Source organism: Alosa sapidissima, chromosome 21 (genome assembly GCF_018492685.1).
Source record: "Alosa sapidissima isolate fAloSap1 chromosome 21, fAloSap1.pri, whole genome shotgun sequence".
Lineage (NCBI taxonomy): Eukaryota > Metazoa > Chordata > Actinopteri > Clupeiformes > Clupeidae > Alosa > Alosa sapidissima.
The window spans coordinates 15,710,618-15,729,335 of NC_055977.1; the positions used below are offsets into that span (position 1 = coordinate 15,710,618).

The window sequence follows — 18,718 nt, forward strand, 5'->3', positions numbered from 1 at the left end:
AAGGTCGCATTATACTTTCCTCCTCGATTGGCATTAGTAGCCCTCTAGTTTCGCTGTGACGTCCTGCAGACATATTAAACCCCTGGTACCGGGGGACTCCTGTCGTATGGGAGGGATAAGCTTTTGGGTCTGTTTCTTTGTGGAAAAGGTGTGGTGGTCTCATTACTGTCTCAGCCCCCAGCAATCCAACTCCAGCGAAAGGTTAAAGAGCTAAAATCCACCACAACCTCATGAGGTCTTTTTTGTTTCCTTTTCTTGCCTCTGCCCGTAAACCCTGATGGTCATCTGTTTTCTGGGAGACTTGTGAGGGCAAACTTCTTGTGTGACACCGCAGCCACCACACACACACACACACACACACACACAACCACACACAGACACAAACACAGACACAAACACAGACACAAACACACACACACACACACACACACACACACACACACACACACACATAAAGGCGGGAGAAAACAACACTGAGCCTCGTCTCGATCAACCTTTATATGGTTCAGCAGGCCCCGGTGTCAACTTCCCCTCGGCTCTCCTCTTATCCCACTACAAACGCTCCCCTGTTGGACCCACGCACCACCCAGGAGCCTTTCCCCCAGTCCCGAGCCTCCTTCGGCACCTGAAGCGGTTAAAAACAGGGTTCGGTTTCAAATGCCAGCACTGAAGGCCAGTCTGTGGAAGAAAAGGTTACATGATTCTACAATGTAACCAAAATAATGTTTCAGTGTATTTGGGGACGTTTTTGGAGTTTTTCTGGGCTCCACGGCCTCACCAGTTGTGAAGTTAATGGGATCACAGGTCGTTTCAAGCACATTACACTGACATTCTCCATGTTCAACAGTTTTCAAGAGTGGAGAGACCACACACACCTTTCTCCAAGTCTAACACCACCTCCAGTAATGGACGAGTGGTCATTCAGATCAGTATACATCACTGCCCATATCATATTGCGTCCCGCTTGGTGGTAGAACAAAATGTCCCAACTATAAGCCACTTTTTCGATGGAGAAGAGAGAGTGGGCGTCTATGTCTTTAAGAATGGGGTCAGGTACCACACACTCACGTGGGCCTTCTTAGTCACTAAAGGGTGAGTGGACCCCAGCAATCTCATATGTGTATAACACCCCAGTCCATCCTTCAGTCCTAAAACCTTAATCTCCACTTGAGGCATTCATGTGACCCACAAAAAATTCAGCTTAAGCCAGTGGTTGAACTGGTATCAGCTGAGCCCAGCACGCAGACAGAAAATGTGAACTTCTAGCCACTAAAATTGTCGTCTCAGAGTATTTTTAAGTCAGTAACTTGCTCGGGGGGTGCCTCCCGACAGGGAGGACAAAGCATCAGTGTTATGAGGCAAGGCCTCATTCAGCCATCACCAATCCCACACGCCACATGCTGATCCAAGATCAGAAAAACTGTAGATTTGGGAATGCTTCTATCAAAAATAATTCTACCCCTGTCTGACACACACACGCATTAAAATCAAAATGAATGTCTATTATCCTGATGTCAATAATGATCATGAATGTTAAAAATAAAAACTGGGAAAATACTGTAAACAAACACAGATCAAGATGATTCCATTCATTTGAAAAGTTCAATTGCCCACTACTAAAAGAAGGCATGTGATTAGATGCCAATGCTGCTCCCTACTGTTCAAAAGTGGCATTGCAGAGGGAAAGGCACACAAAACATGTGCTGCAGATGCAAGCCAACAGCTCTTTCTGTAAAATTTCCAAGTTAAATATGTGAATTTGAATACATTACTTATGCCATGAATATAGTGAAATACAAAGGGAGTAAACAGAGTGAAATGACACAGCACACCAACCTTTGTGTATGCAGACCTGATTCTTTAGTCTAAATCATGTGTGAGTCAGATTTGAAAAGACTTGACATAAAACGAAAGAGAAAAAAAATGAGTCTGTCTCTGCGTGACTTTCACACACCAATAGCTACAAACAAATTTTGGGGGGTGCATATGCCGTTAACGTCACAGAAAGAAGGATTTGCTGGAGAACACGAAAACAAAGTTCTTTCTTCTGTGCCCTGAAGCATTCCTACATCTCCAAACACTGTTGCTATTGACACCTCACCAATCACAAAGGCTTTAATTTGGTACCAAGACCCTTCACCAATGTACTTGAATAAAATCAGGAAAGGTCAATCAGGTAAGGTCCTCTACCTACACATTCCACGCAACAATGAGTCGATGATCCGGTTAATACTCAAATTAAAACTGATTTACTGGAAAGCTTACACCATGTTGATTTCATATAAAGTACTAGGATTATACACTAGAGGGCGGTGTCAGGAACCCATCAGTCTGCTTCAGCTTGGTAAGGAAGAACAATGCACTTCAAAGACCAATGGTGGGACTCTGGCAGGGAACCTAAGGCCTTTTTTTGGTAAATGGCCTCCATCTTAAAACGGGACGTCAAGTGGATTTAAATCTCGGTCCCCTTCTTCTGGGAAGTGAACTCTGTTTACCTTCTGTTGCCTTAAATGACCTCACTTTGTGGTCTTCTGTTCTTGTTGTGTTTCTCTCCTTTCGTAAGGGTAACATTGCCTGTACTCTTTCCTACCCTCTTGGAGGATACAAGGCTGCTACAGCTGCTACAGTTTATACTAGATGTGTGAGAAATGTCTCCTGTTTTTGAACTGAAATGTAGCTTTGATACATTGCAGAGGGGAAAAAAACTTGAAATGTTACTTATTAAACTACAGTTTATATCACTGAGCAGAAATAATGAAACAATCAACTACTGACTGTTGGTCAGTTAATTCTGCATGAATGCACTTCTGAGATATTGGCATGAAGTGAGCTGTTCTTCACATAAAGGCCATTGAATTCGATGGAACTTTCTGCTGCATGGGCCATATCATAAAAGGATATACACCACAGTCAGTTTTGGTGTCATTTGTACAACCTTTGGTGTAATTTGTACAACCTGTCCTATAGTCACAAAAATGCTTTCAATTTCCTGATGACACAGAAAATGGAAACGACCAGGGACAAAAATGTATTTTTATCTACCCGTCATTTGTGGAAGCACGCACTTTTGGTAATAACTTCAAGAAAACATCAAATCTGCTTTTTGGCAAATTAGTTTTTTTTTATAAAGTTACACTCATGCAAATATTTGCAAAGACACATTGTTATATGCAGGATTGACATATTTAGTAAATTTGACCAACTGTTGTATACTTTTGAGATCTGGAATAAACATACTCACCTCTAAGATCAAAGTGGTCAGCCTTTAAAATCATTCGGGTCAGTAAGTTCATCTTGTACTCTCACAGGTGGCTCTGCTACTGCCAAAAAGAAACAATACAGCGGATTTCAAATGGGAATTAAACCTGAAGAGGTAACCCTTGGTTTCCTGAGGTTGATTTTGACTGCAACTGACTGGAGGAATTAAAGGTACAACTTCCTCTATGTAGAAGAGTGATTGATTCAATTGGATAATTCAGGGAAATTCTTGAACGTACACACGACACAACAGTCCACTAGAAATGAATAGCTTTTAGTAAATAACAGCTGCATTTTCAACCATGGTCCACTGTTGGTGGTCCACATTGAAATCTCCCTGTCAATGACTTTTCCCTCCTAGGACTCTGTCTTCTGGTCTGCACCACTGCAGTTTATCAGAACGAGCAAAAAAACCCCATCCAGGTTAAAGAGTTAAACCTTGAAAAATAATTGCCCTGTTGGATAGAAAAAAAAAACATTGTGAAAATGTGCCACAATGAATTGTGTGACAACAGGAGAGCGGACTTATCCCATTCCAGCTTTCACCCATTGACTCGGCCTGGGCCTACCACGCCGCCCAATGCACAATGGGAATTAGTAAGCAAAAGACCCAACTGCCAACTTGCCAGTTTCCTGCCGAGCGGGACAAAACCACTCCATCACCCCCGACTTGGAAACTTTTTAATCTGATTGACTTTAAGAGGAAGACATAAGAAACGGATTACTGTCGAAACCTTCCTGTGGAGTTTTTCATTACTGACAGTAACAAGTCCACGATTATTAAACATGTTTAAACAAAACAACTTAAGTAGGACGAAAACAGTTTTATGACTGAAACAAATACTAGTAGCAGAGTTAATGTTACAAGTTAGGGGGTCAGTTGTTTGGCGAAACTTGCAACTACATGAATGTGATTTAATAGATATTCCCCATGTTATATCCTGTTAGTGAACTTAGGAAAAAGTGAAAACATTTTTAACAAAAACCCTCCCTCATTTACAACAAAACAACTTTAGCATGACAATTTATTTTTTTATGATTGAAACATATATTAGTAGCTGAATGGATGTTACAAGTTAGAGGGTGAGTTGTTTGGTGATGTTATACCCTGTTGGTCAACTTATGAAACGTGTAAATCCTTCCTTCATTTTACACCCCCATACTCCACACCATTCTAATCATCAACAGTCTAAATCTGATTTTCTTGGAACTTATGTTTGACCACAGCATCCTGATGTAAGTTTAGCATTATAAATAACTAAATACGCAGCATGGCTGTGGTCCAGGTAACATCTTCCCAGAAGGAAATTCTGTTTGCATACAATGAATCACAAACCTGCTTTTGAAAAGACTGCCCTGCACAAGTACTACATGAATAAGTATTACATGTGTCATTCAGGCATGTGTGGTTCATATGCACTATACAGTATGTTGGCCTGCTGAATATTCACTGACAATACTGTATGTGCTTCTTTGGGTCGCAGTGCTCACCTGTCACAAAATTAATCATTAAAAGTCAAGTCAACAAACCATCACCTCTTTGTTAAGAAGCATGCAGAAGTTCAGCAAAAAATGTGCTTTACTATCATTCAGCATGCTTCATACTTCAGAGAATTGGAACATTTCCTGCTGGATGACTTTTTACTCGGTGGAGTGGAGTGACGTACCTTACCAGTCAGCCCCACCCATTACCAGCATCAACCAAAACAAAAAAGTACTGTGCACTGTTGTGCACAAAGCAAGGAACATGTCTGTCAAAATAAATAAAAAGACAGCAACGTTGCAGGTGTTTGTGGGAGGGACAGGGTTTTTTGTGTATTTGTAGGATTGTTTTTTGAGGGGGGGGGCTGACTGAAGCCAGTACTTACAAGGGCTGTTTGAAAACACAAACAAAGCTTTGCACGGACCCGACTCTTAACCCTGTTTTAATGAGCGTAACCTTAGAAGTGCCTTTGTGACGCCTCTGATTGGCAGGCCTGCCCCCCTCAGCGCCGGGGAAGGTATAAAAGCAATGAGGCTCGTTCCAACAAGGCTTCAGACCTACGGGAGACTACACACACACGAGACACACCGGTGCTGTTTCTCCCTCAGCTTCGTGGCTTTTTAGAGATTCCTGTCAAAATGTTGTCACGGTAAGTGTAACACTGTGCACTTATTACGAGGTCTGAGTGATGTGGAGGAATGGAATGTGTTTTTTTTCTGCTTCCTCGTGTGTCAGCCACCTTAGAAGATAGTAAATGTATTGTGACTGTTTTATATCATTATGTGGACTTCCCTAATCAAACAAGATGAAATGTCTTCTTAAATATATTAATATATTTGACAGTTAATATGGCTGTGTATTTGTGGCCTGCCAAGGATGTTTTTTATCTACTCCATTCCAAATATTCAATTTCATTCAAGCAATATTGTGTTCTTATTACTAAAAAATGCAAGAACAAAAAATGTAAATTACTAACATTTAAAGATTTAGATCTTTTAATGAAGAACATGCCAATTTGAATTTCAATGTCTGTGTACAGTAGAATTGTTTAAAAGGATTTCAGGTCACTCCATCACAATATGTGTATATATATAATGTTGTGCATGCAAAGCAATACTTAAACTCAGGTGCACCAGCCTCACAACTAACAAAATGGCGACAACAGCTCACAAGAGTATTATAAGTTATAGCTGTAACAACTTCAAAAAAACACAGGCCTCAAGTAACTATTTTAACTAATTGAAAATAAAATTGACAACATGGCGAATATGTTTATCGCTTAAGATTTTTACAGACATTGTGATAACTTAAATATTGAATGTTTTCCTACACAGGACACTTGTTGTTTGCTTGGTCTTTGCTGTGGCTGGTGTTGTTTTATCGGCCCCTGTGACAGGTAAGAAATACTGTGTGTACAGTGAACTTGCTCGAACACTGATAACACTGCACGGATAATCCCCCTCAACCCACCCCCCACCCAAACAACCCCCCCCCCCCCCCACACACACACACACACACACACACACACACTTTTGAATGGCCACTTTTTTGAGATGCTACACAGTGGTGCTCATCTGCTAGCTTGCTACACAACAATCCCCCGCTTTCAATCAGCAAATCTGCTCACTGCCTGCCTCCCCTGCACCAAGCCTGTAATCAGAGCCCAGGTCTCCTTGAAAGGCACAAAAGAGTTCTGTTCCCGTCTGGATGTAGGATTAGAGAAATAAGCGAGGCCTCCATAGGAGAAGCTTTTAGGCACCTAAAAAGCTCACCAAACATGACTAACACGTCCTCTGTCTCTCTCTCTCTCTCTCTCTCTCTCGCTCTCTCTCTCTCTCTCTCTCTCTATGGCATTATCATACAGATGGACAAGATTCAGATGGTAAGGACAGCTTTGATAAAGATAACATTCTCTTACCATATGCCGATATACTATTTACAAAATCTGTTTACTAAAATGTTACCAACCAAACTATTACTAACAATAACTAATGGGGATATATATTCACGTAGCTGTTGCATGACCATCCCATTGTTTTGTCCCTTTTTTGTTTTTAGACAGAGCAGCTCCAGTAATTGCCTTTCTGAATGGTAAGTAACTTCGTAACCAGTTCTTTGAAATGATCTCATACACTAGATATCAAACTAAGTAGCCATACTGCCCATACAGGCTCCTGTAAAACGGGCCCTGTAAAATGGGTGGAACAAAGTAGAACAATGTGGCTTGATACCTCCCATTCACTGGCCATGTTTATGTAATCCACAAGTTACGCAACATGAGTGATGCCTTCATTTCATGATTACATTAACATGAGAAATATTATATGAAATCATAATTTAGATGTGGGGCCTATTGTCTAAGGCAAAGTGTGTACAGCAAAAAATGCTAAATAATGACATGATAAATTGCCTCCTCAGGAGATGCCAATGGCCAGCCCACTTCAAGGCCTAACCAAGGTAAGTCTCTGTCTTCTACATGAAAACCATGAGATATTCTGCCCCTGTTGTGGTGCCAATAGAGGAGCTAATAATGTCCCATCTTATCATAGGAATCACAGATGGGACAGACTCAGCTGAGAAGATGGAAGGTATGAGCAACGTCTGACTGGTTTTGCACATAAAACTGTGTCGCTCCAGGAAGTAGGAAAGGCTGGATACTGGATAGTCTTAAAACACAAGGATGTTAAATTGTCCATGGTGTCACAAGAATGGGGAACAGCTGTCATGAGAATACTTGATGACAATGTGATGTTGTCCCTTTTTTTAGGTGCAGACCCAACTGACTCAAACCAGCCAGGTCAGTTTGCCAGATATTTGTTTGACTCTAAAATCAGATATGCCGGTCTCTAATTCTAATCAGGCCTTTTATTTGACAAATATATAACAATATTTGTAAGATATAACATATCTTAGTTAAATGTACACCTGTATCTTATCTTAAATCCACCTTCACATAGCAATCCAATATCCCAGTCATGACCTCAAATATCATAGTAAAACAGTGTAATTAGTTTCTCCTGAAGTCAGAAGTTAAAGCAACACCAAAGAGTTTTTTGCACCTTAAAATAATGTTTCCAAAATCGTTTCAGTGGTTCATCAACTCGTAACAAGGTGAACGGCACTTCTGCATTCGCTTCACGGCCCTCTATCGGCTATAACCACACTATGCAAGTTTGCCAGATCGGGTAGCGAATCTGTAGTTTGATGGAATGAGACATAAGAAACTACAAATTTGACTTGCATCTGAAGTCGCAATACATCGTACTTTCATAAAATCATGCAACATATTCTACCTTGTCTGTGGACATTGTTATTTGCAAAGCCGGTGCTGGATAAACAAATAGTGCGTTTGACAGAGGAAAAGTTCTTTGGTGTTGCTTTAAAAGTGATACATAGGCCATCCTAAGAATACAAATCACCCTCTAAACTCTATCTGTTTTTAACACCAAAAATGTTACTCATCCACTGACAAAAAAATATGTACTTTGCAAGAGCAAGTAATTCCTGTCTTATCACTAATGGGTACAGTTGAGCCATGGACAGGTCATGTTTCAGTCAGAACATAACCACATATTTGCTTTGCCTGGGTTATTCATGTGTGGATAGCAGATAGCAAGCCCTTTATCACACGTCCATATTCATTCTTCATTCAACCTTTATTTATTCTCTGAAGTTCATGTAGTCCTAGTGTATATAGTCCTTATTTTCAGTGATGCCGAGATTACAATACCAATAAAAAAACAACAAAAGGAATAGTAGCCAATAGTTGTAGTGATATATACAAATAAATCAAAAGAGGTTCAAATTGACGTAGGAAGGCTACAGATCTGAATTGACCATGGGAAAGTAGAGAGTTAGAGGAAATAAGAAGGTAGTAGAGGAAATAGGGACATTATAGCAAAAGGCTGACTTTCCCCAGATAAGAATGAGTATGAGGAACCTTGAGCATCAAACATCATTGATCTGGTCTAATATGGACCAAATTCCAAACAATTGAACAATATGTAGCACACTGAAAGGTTTTTGCAATAGTTTAGAAGGAAACACATTCATAATTTCTCTGTTTAATAGATGGGGATGAAAGTGTGGAGGACACTACAACAAGCCCTGATTCCCAAGGTAAGACCACAGAAAGGCCAACGGTTATGGACTACACTACACAGGCACATAAGTTAACATAAGGTTACATAAGTAATCTTTTCAGTTGAAACTCAAGCTAAAAATGTTCTCTTTATAGCAATAACCTAGCCTGACATCGTCATACTCAATGGGTGGGGGCTAACATAAATTAAATACAGAAAGCATTATCAAGTGAAGAGACCTCATTAAACTACCAACTGAGTGTTTTGTTCTGTTATGACTGATTGATACATACATTGATAATTACTGTAAAGACTAACTTTAATTTACAGAGCTATCTGAGGCTATAACTGAGAGCCAGGACTCTGCTGAGCCAGACACATCCGAAGAGACAGACAACACAGGTAAATGTCTGCAAAGTACAAATAAACAAAAATATAAGACCACAGTTATATTTCTTTCAACATTTCATGTTGGTGCACCAGTTGCTGCTAGGTCAGACTTCACAGGCCAGTGAGCAAGGCTAATGGAAAATAGTTAGCTTGCCAAACATTAACCAACACCAATTAGAAAGTCAATTCAAGCCAACTCCTTTGAGGCCGAGGAAAGATGTATATTTTAAATGCTAGATGGGGGATTAACACAGGGCAACACATTTCATGTAACCAAATCTGATTTCAGCCTTTGGAAAGTTGGTGACCCCATTACATGATACCTGTCAAAAAGAGCCCCATCTTTTCAGGTTTTGCCAAACTGCTAATGTGACTTAAGATAAGAGCAGCCCTCCCTCCAGTCATGACATTTAGGCAGCCAGTGTTAATGAGGTTCACTGGAGTGGTGATTAAGATGTCTGACAAAAAGTCAGGCCTGTGAGCCCATTCAGATGATAACAATGTAGCCAAATGGTCAACTCTTGACTAAAACCTTTTGGCCTCTCTTTGCACCTTGTCCATTTACTACAGTTACCATTTCACTGGTCAGTTCGATGTCTACGATTAGGTTCCCTGGTAGAATTAATTTCTTTCTTTCCTTGTCTTTTTTTTGTAGAGACTGCTGAGCCCGACACGACTGAGGAAGCCACGGAGTCAGATATCTCAGGTTAGCATTCCTCAAAACAAATGAACAGGCCGTTGAGACCACATTAAGAGCCATGGCAATCCCAGATAACAGTCTCAGAGCTACTGAGTTCCATTTGTAGGGGTCCCATTGATCCTCTCACCAGTGAGGGAAAAAGTGTTGCGTCTGATTCCACAATTTGTTTTTAGCTTGCAAACCTATGATAAAAATGTTATCAATACAATAACAGCCCTGCAACAAACCATACAGAAGACACAAGTATTTTTTGAAACTATAGAAACAATTTTGTCTTTGACCTGGTCAGAGGACAAGCAATTATCACACAACTATGCTCAGTTCTGTAAAAAGCATCAGAGACAAAATTTTGACAAAATTACACATCATTGCTTTACATATCCATACACATTATCCATCCATCCTTCCAGTTCATCGCAACTCTTTAATTTTCCACATTGTATGTTACACTTAACTTACACAATCCACAAGACGCAAGTCTCACTGTATTCTACACTTAACTTAGACAATCCACAAGACGCAAATCTTGTACCTGTACTGTAGCCTGTACTAAAATGACATAGCTATGTTACTTTTGAAAGAGGTTTTGGATATAATGTTTCAATAAAAACAGCTGTAGAGCAATTTACATAAATATTTAAATCCCATAAATTAAAGTATTTTAATTAAATTTAAATCCCATAAATTAAAGTCTTTTTAAATGTTAAAATCAAACGTGATTCTGCTTTGAAATGCACAATCCTATTTAACCTGTAAACAGAGTCTGAACAAAACGATGATGCCACTGCCGATGAGGATGGCATCAGTGAAGAGGCAGGTGCCAGCGAGATGGCAGATGCCAGTGAGCAGCAGGATTCCCCAGACAGCGACAGCGACGAGGCTTCTCCAGACAAGGACGACAGCGACGAGGCTTCTCCAGACAAGGACGACAGTGAGGAAAACACAATGGAAGTCAGTGAGCAGGAAGCAACTGACAAGGTTGATACTGAAAGTACAGAGGCTGGAGAGGGCAAAGACTCAAAGGAGAAGAACACTGACGAGGACACATCGGATTCAGCAGACGATGAGGAACCAGGAATGGTAGCCAATCAGGAATCTGAAAGCACAGAAGCAGGTGCTGACATCAAAGAAGACAGCACAGAAATGAACAGCATGTTGTCATCAAAGGATGATGACAAAGTGGAGGCTAAAGAGGACAGCTCAAATTCTGAGGATGACGACAATGACGACATGGCTTCCAAAGACTCAACTGAGAAAGAGTCAATGATGGACTCCAGCAGCGAGGAAGACTCTGCCGACCAAGAGGCCGGAGCCAAAGAGGCCAAAGACACAAGCTCCAAATTCGAGGGAGACACTGAGGAGGAAAGTGAGGCCAAAGAGGCAGGAGAAAGCAAGCAGAAGGAGGAGGCTGGGGACGACAGTGATGAGGAGGGATCCAAGAGTCTAGCTGAAAAGGAGGAAGGGGAGAACATCAGCAGCCAGGAGGAGGACGAGGAGGACAAAGGCACCACTATTGAGGAAGGGGACCCCATCAGTGCGGAGGAGGAGGAGGCTGAGATGGAGAAGATGCCAGTCCTGGAGGAAGGCATGCCCATAGGAAGCCAGGACGCCTTTGAGGTGCAGATGCAGGACAGCGCCAGCGACGACTCGGAGTTCGCCACCAGGGAGGAGAGCGACGAGGAGAAGAGCGTGGAGGAGGAGAAAAGTGACGAGTCGTCAGACGACAAAGAGAGTAAAGATGCCAGTGAGAAAGACACCGATAGCATGGAGGACAAATCAGAAGGTGCGTGGGTCAAGCTCATCTCAAAATCACAGAATTGAACCAACTATAAAGAGGAGTATTAAAACCTATAGATATGCAGAATATAGATATGCCTATAGATATGCAGAAATGCCATCATGACTAATCATTGCATGTTCTCTTCATAGCTCCAACCAGTGAAGCAGCAGGAAGCTCAGAGACCATGGGTGTGTAAAATAATCTCATTTTAATCCTCTGTTTGGCCCTGTCTTCAGGTTCCAAAGTGTGACAACAACATGTTAATTGTACTCTGTACATATGCATCAACAATGAATTCACATTTCCCATATAATTATCAATGGTTGCCTATATTGTAGCATCTCTTTGTGTTATGAATGTTACAATGTCTATTTTCTCAGATTTCATGTTTCTAGCCCAACTAACTAGCCTATCTATCTTGCCCAACTAACTAGCTTATCTATCTCTCCTAATAGAGTCAGCAGACAAAGATGAACAGGATGATGCATCAGAGTCAACCTCAAAAGGTATGAAATGTCATTACATTCATTGATTTCCTTGTGTTTTTGTCCTGTATTGGATGAAGTGTTACTATAAGTCTTAGCATACTTCAAACAAATGAACAAAGTCATTAAAACATTACATTTAAACTGAGCAAATCAAATATTTTAAGTTTAACATCTGAGAATAATTGATTGTGGCAGTGTGAGCGAGTGGTTTGAACTCTATAGATGTTATTGTGGTTCATGTAATAACTGACTCTGTTTGTCACCACAGATGAGAGCATGGAGAAGAGCACTGAGCTAGATTCCACAGGTAAGGACTGACTAGATGTCTTGAGCGCACACACACACTCTGTGATTCACAATGCCAACACTGTGTGTACACTGCTCTGTCAACAGCAAGCTAGGTCCCAAAGAAATGTTATTGAGCCAAACTGATTACTTAGGCTAGTATTCGGCTAGTATTGATTTGAGTTTTCTACACATATAATTGCCATTGAAATGTTGCCCATAACAAAAAAAGGTACCTAAATGTCATCTGCTTTCTGTGTCTGCTTTCTCTCTAGCTGAAGATGATGATATGGATACCACATCTGAGGGTAAGCCCATTCCTAAACTAACACATGGATAGGTGGGTGGGTAGTGGGTAGTGCTGGTGGGCTGATGAAACACCACAGGGCCCATCATTCTGAGATTTGGCCCGGTCAAAGAAGAAACACTATATTTGTGTGAAATGGACGGCTCACGTGAGTGCCTGAGAAGCCACCATTGTTCCCTCAATTAGGGGATTTTTTTTTTTTTGCTAAAGAAGTGTTTGCTTGTTTCCACAGAGATAGTACCGTCCTCTGAGGCAGAGGACCTGTCTGCAGGTAAGCAGACACACCCCATCCCATCAATAAAACATTTAGGCCACCGTACCGTAATAATTTGACAAAACTCGATCTAAGATTTAGGTCATCAAAATAGTATTGAATGGCAATTACTGTAACAATTGGGGATGGTAAAAGTCTAGGACAGATTTCCTTTGGTTTCCTAGAAATTTGACCGACTGATTTTCTTCTTATTAGCCGTCACCGTTGAGGCACCGGATCAGCCAGATAAACCAGACGACACAACACCAGGTACCATACCTCTCAGGCCAAGTTGCCATGCATGTACAATGGTTTCAAATATGCATATTGCCAGGTATTAACTTTCTGTTTTGTGTTCCATGGGTTACTTTTCAGGGGTTGCCAATAACACCAATCAGAGTTCCTAGCATTCTGGCTTGTACCAGTAGGTTATGGTGGAGTCTATACAACAGGTATACACAAACCGTCCACAGGTTTTGTGACTTTGTGGTCAAACAGTTTGAAGGAGAGATCTAACTGCATCAAATGATCAAAAGACTACAACGGAATGCTGCCAATCAGTGACGAGAAGGGCACTGTATTCATTTTGTGTTCTTGTTTTCTTCCTGGCAGAATCATCATGAAAAGACACAAAGGAAATCTACTGATGCAGTCACAATAACAAAACAGCATTTTCAGGCTGGACATACTATTTCTTCTTTCCTCTACACTTTCTCACTCCCCCAACATTCTCCCCAAAAGACAACTTTTTTGTTAATAGGGTGAGCAACAAATTAAATTATTCAATCTTTTGTGCACAGAATTCATAACTGACATAGAATATTTTTCATTTTTCTAACACCTATGCAATGTTGGCTTTAGGAGCCTTCAAATTATGATGTTCATGCAGCTAATAGGCTTAAAATCATTGACATTTTGAAATCTGAGCACACAACTGTTACTTTTGCTGAAAAGAACATTTGTTTGATCTTTTACTGCAATTCTGCTTGATACTGTCTCTAAAAAATTGCAGTGCTTGAATGTTGTGGGGCTGGCATGTTTTCGCAGGTTGTGGGATTTTCTAGTTCTGCTTTTTCAACATGCTACAACACTTTCTGACAGATAACTGCTGCTATGACAAAACAAAAAATTCCTGACTCTCAGAAAAACGTTTTGCTTGTTTTTAAACAACAGACAAATTTCTCACTGTATAACAATACGATTTCCACAACAAATGGAGTGTACAGACATTTTATGAGACAATTTTGTTATGCACATCTCTTCATTTTGAGAATTTATGACTAATATTGTAGTGTGCGTGTAAGAGCAATGTTGAAGAATTATTGTAATGACAAGAGATGTATAGATGTATCAATAATGTCATTTAATATGTACACAGGGAGCAAATTGAATAAAGCCTGAGTGGTCAGAAAAAAAATCACATTTCCTTGGGTGGTGGGATTGGGGTCAGTTTGTGGTCTTGGGTGAACTGCACATGTTAGAGAATGTGGTTCGAGTGTCTTTGGTCTTTGGGGGCAAAGAACTATGGCGCCTTTGTGGACTTCATGTCTCCCCTGATGGAGAGTATGTCCTGAAAGCCAAAAAACAAGAGATGTTTCACCTTCGAACGGTTTCTTGGTTTACTTTAAAAGGTTCTCTGTCTGGCATATAAATGAGGGATCATCAACAGGTGAAAAAGAGTATCTTAAGATGGTCCCTCTGGCTCTGTTGGCTTTGAAAAGGGGCCAGTGTGTGTGACAACAGATGAAATCCATTCAGCAGAGAGCAAAAAACTTTAAAAATATCTGAAAAAATGTGATCAAAAAAATGAAAAAATCTGGGGGAATTTGGTAGAGGTGTCAACTTATTTACTTGAACAGCCTAAACATTAAGGTAATACAGAGAAATTAGAGAAAAATATATTGGAAATGCTTGAAGAAGAAAATCAAGAAAAAGACAGATGAACAATAGCAAAAGAAAATTACACCACTAAGGTGAATTGGAGGTGTTTTCCTTTAAACAACCGAGGTCTTGTTATATCTATTACTAGGGTAGTTTTGTCACCTAATCCAGACACATTAGGCTTTCAAAAACAAATATTATAACATTATTACTTATTAATTAATAATTTGTATTAACATTACTTATTACTGAAGTAACATAATGAAACATTCAAAGCAGAATAAACAGGAAAGTCCATCCCCAAATGGACTAGTTTGCAAGAAGTGGCCCAACCTGGACTATATGCAAAAATCTTCTTGTGAGAGTTTGTAATAAGTACCTGGCATTGAGACAGACTGAAAGTGTCACTTTATTGTCATAAAGTCATAGACTGGAACATTTGGGGAAGCTGATTATTGAAGAATAAGGAGGAACATGTCTTGAATTAGGCCTCTAAACATTTCCTTCTTCCTTCTGGATAGTTCTTATTAGTTCACAAAACACAGCTTGACAGAACACAACACATGAAACAATAAGAATACGCCCAAAGACACAACAAAGGATACACAATGCTGTAGGAAAACATGCCAGTGACAGCATACTAAAAACTTGTGACACTATTGGTCTGTGAAGCAGGGGGAAGAAACAGAATCATTGTTGGTTCTCTGTGTCCCTCCAGTGGTAGACTCAAGCACTAGCAACCTGGCCAGACACACATTTCTCCTGCCATTTGTTGTGTCTTATCTGGGATTCACAGACTTGCAAGTCGTTTTCTGCACCTACAGAGACCATTTTAAATATCCGCCAATTCAAGGTTCCCCCACATACGGCAGTTAAGGAGGCCAGTTATTGTCAAAATGTTTGTGCACAATGCAGCACAAGATCTAAACAATTTCTTAGCCACTACTTGACCTTAGGGACGTCTTCAAAAAGACGCTGAAGATAAAAGCAGAATGATCGTTATCTTGCAGATTTTCTTTTAAGTCATGCAGCCAATCACTTGACCCTCATCCTTCGCCCCATCCATTGCCCGAAAGAAAGACCTCCTGGAGGGGGTAAAGTTACTGAGCGCGTCCTTACAGAGCCCCTTGGAGCTCAGGGCATATTGCTCATGTTACACATTGGCTACACTTGGTGGTCCGAACCCGTGGCCTTGGAGGTGCGGGAGGTGAAGGAGGAGGGAGAAGGAGGAGAGGAGGAGGTGGAATATCACACAAAAGCCAGCAAACAGCTATGAACAATGGCAGGTGACCTTGCCAGAGGGAGCGTGACTTGCTTCCCTCTGTGCAAATGGCCAACCATGTGTGTGTGTGTGTGCGTGAGTGTATGTATGTGCGTATGTGTGTATGTGTGTCTGTGTGTGTGTGCGTGAGTGTGTGTATGTGCGTATGTGCTTATGTGTGTGTGTGTGTGTATAGTGTGTGTGTGTATGTGAGAGGGGTCTACACTGGTAAGCTCAGCTCACCTCACACGTTGCATAAGAAAACCTCCACTCCTTTTACCCCAGAAGTTGAGATGGTAAGCCGGGCAACGGGGTGGGGTGAAGTGGCAGGCAAAAGGATGTTTGTGAAATCTTCAGAAATATTATACTTCTTAAAAGTATATAAGAGCCTCTTCAATGTCTTCACCAATGGAGTGACTGATATTGGTGAGAAAGGTATTGCCTTTAACTGGAAAAGGTAAACCCCCTCTGTAGACTGAATGATTCGCTTTAGCTTGCAGTTCATGCTATTGTGCACCTCAAGTAAACTAATCCAGAGGAAATCACATTGGACTTGCAAGGTCACAGCAGTGTTAAATTGTTTTATATACTGATAATGCTCTCTGTGAGAGATTTACTGTCTATAATCTTCGCATTAGACTTTTTAACAATTCAGCTGCCATTTGCTTTTTGGACAGCTATTATGCTCAGATTCCATTTCAAAAGTGAGTTCTGGATCTGGACAATACATTTTGACAGCTGGCCGAAGTTAAACAAATACTCGAGCCAGCCAATTCACGGTCTGCATATGATTTATATGACACCAGATGTACAAAGGTAGGCTGTGGAGCTGTTGTACAGAGTGACTGTTTTCTAGTTGTCTGATTAATGACAGGCAGTTTAACTGATTGTAGCTTAGGGTGGGCTCCTATAGGTGCAATACACTAGAGCTGAGTTCAGTGCCCCCCCCCCCCCCCCCCCCCCCCTGCGATTATATAATGGCCACCTAAAATGTGTATGCACCTTGTTTCTAGGGCTTACAATGCAGAATGCACTCAGCTCAGTTCTGACTGATTCATTGCACCATGAATTTGGGGGAGCCCAACATCAGCTATCCTGTTATTTCGGGCAGATCATGTTTCCAAACAGAATGGCTCCTTCTGGAAGACCTGAGGTAGATCATGATTCTGAGCACAAAAAGCCTTAACAGGACTCAGGATGGAGCTGAAACTCGAGTCGACTCAGCAATCTGCATGGAGGACCACGTGTGAGGAGACATCTGAGACAAGTTCCTCAACCATGTCGTAAATCTAACACGTCTATTGGTGTCAGCACATTACAAAGTATGGCACTGTATAAATTATTGTCACGAACAAGCAAAATAACTGCTACCAGCTACCTTGTGATTGAATTATTCAAGACTTAATATTGCTACCACTATACTCAATGCTAATCAATTATTTGGAGTGTAGGAAGCTTTTAAATCAGCTTCTAAAGACATCAGCTTTTAAAGTCTGAATACATTAGATTCCATTGTTTTCAATACAACCAAGCACACCACCGCCAAACCCTTGAATTTGCCCTTGGGGATCAATAAAGTATCTATCTATCTATCTATCTATCGATTCTAGATTACGATTCAGTTCTGCTTTTATAGTTCGGCACCGCTTAATAAAAACTATTGGATTTCGGCGCTGGTGTGCATGGGCAAGTCACAGAAAGTGTCGGCGCACTCATGTCTGCACATACATGCAGTGCGCTTTATGGTAAAATGTCACAGTACCTGCTGCAAAGTTACCTGTGCACCCTAACGTTTTATTCACACTGACGGTCTAAAAACAGTCACCAACCACAGTGGGATGTGATCCCAGGGCTCCCACTGGTTCTGCTGGGGCTCACCTGGCTGGGATGAGATGGATCAAACCAGTACTCTGGTCTCTAATCTCGTCACCCAAGGTTAGATCCAAGGCCAGTCTGGTTTCTCCACAACAACAGAGGACCATTGTCCAAGCTCGCAGAGCCATTGGAGTATCGAGGGGAGGTGTTGGACACAGGTCTGACTAAGAGGAATCTTGGCAAATGGTTGCCCATGGGGGCTCCATATCGCACAATAACATTGCCTTTTTTCTATATGTCCCACTCCCTCCCTTCAACACAGTGAATTTAATGTCACTCTGGAAGAGAAGGTTTCCGCTTTCAAAGGTCATTCCGCATTCGGACTACCGGGGGGCTGGCTGGCCCATTTGTTTGTGTTGAAAAGGTAGATTACTTGAAAATATGAAGTTAAGGAACAGAGGAACATTGCCCTTGGGTCTCATGAATGCATGTGTTGTCCCTTTCTGCAAATAATTAGCTTCAATGGGTTATTGGCCAGCAAGAGAAGCTGCAAACCTTCAAAATTGGCCTGAGGAAGACCCAGCCGGGTCGAAACGTTGCAGCACAAGTTTTTAGCAGAGTGCAGGCATTTCATCCTTTTTTGAGTTCTAGTTCCATTTGCCCTGTACCTCACCGGTGGGGATGTGCACACTACTACAACTACTCTAAACCTTCAAAATACCTTCAAAAACACTG

At 41.1% G+C, this 18,718-nt stretch overlaps 2 protein-coding genes across 2 annotated transcripts in view; one reads left to right on the forward strand and one right to left on the reverse strand.

The window, feature by feature from the left end:
- Window positions 1-5,234: 5,234 nt before the first annotated feature.
- Window positions 5,235-14,446, forward strand: stm (starmaker). Its single transcript, XM_042075814.1, has 19 exons — window positions 5,235-5,390; window positions 6,076-6,137; window positions 6,606-6,623; window positions 6,800-6,832; window positions 7,160-7,198; window positions 7,291-7,329; window positions 7,509-7,538; window positions 8,813-8,860; window positions 9,154-9,225; window positions 9,869-9,919; window positions 10,674-11,696; window positions 11,843-11,881; window positions 12,149-12,199; window positions 12,450-12,488; window positions 12,742-12,774; window positions 13,006-13,044; window positions 13,243-13,296; window positions 13,402-13,478; window positions 13,639-14,446. The coding sequence occupies exons 1-18, from the start codon at window positions 5,380-5,382 to the stop codon at window positions 13,431-13,433; spliced, it is 1,713 nt and encodes a 570-aa protein (XP_041931748.1). The 5' UTR covers window positions 5,235-5,379; the 3' UTR covers window positions 13,434-13,478; window positions 13,639-14,446.
- A 4,233-nt stretch (window positions 14,447-18,679) lies between these two features.
- hsf1 (heat shock transcription factor 1) overlaps window positions 18,680-18,718 on the reverse strand; it is a 35,065-nt gene continuing 35,026 nt past the window's right edge. Inside the window, exon 16 of the transcript XR_006026041.1 lies at window positions 18,680-18,693. The gene's annotated coding sequence lies outside the window, so the exon portion shown is untranslated. The remainder of the gene's footprint in view (window positions 18,694-18,718) is intronic.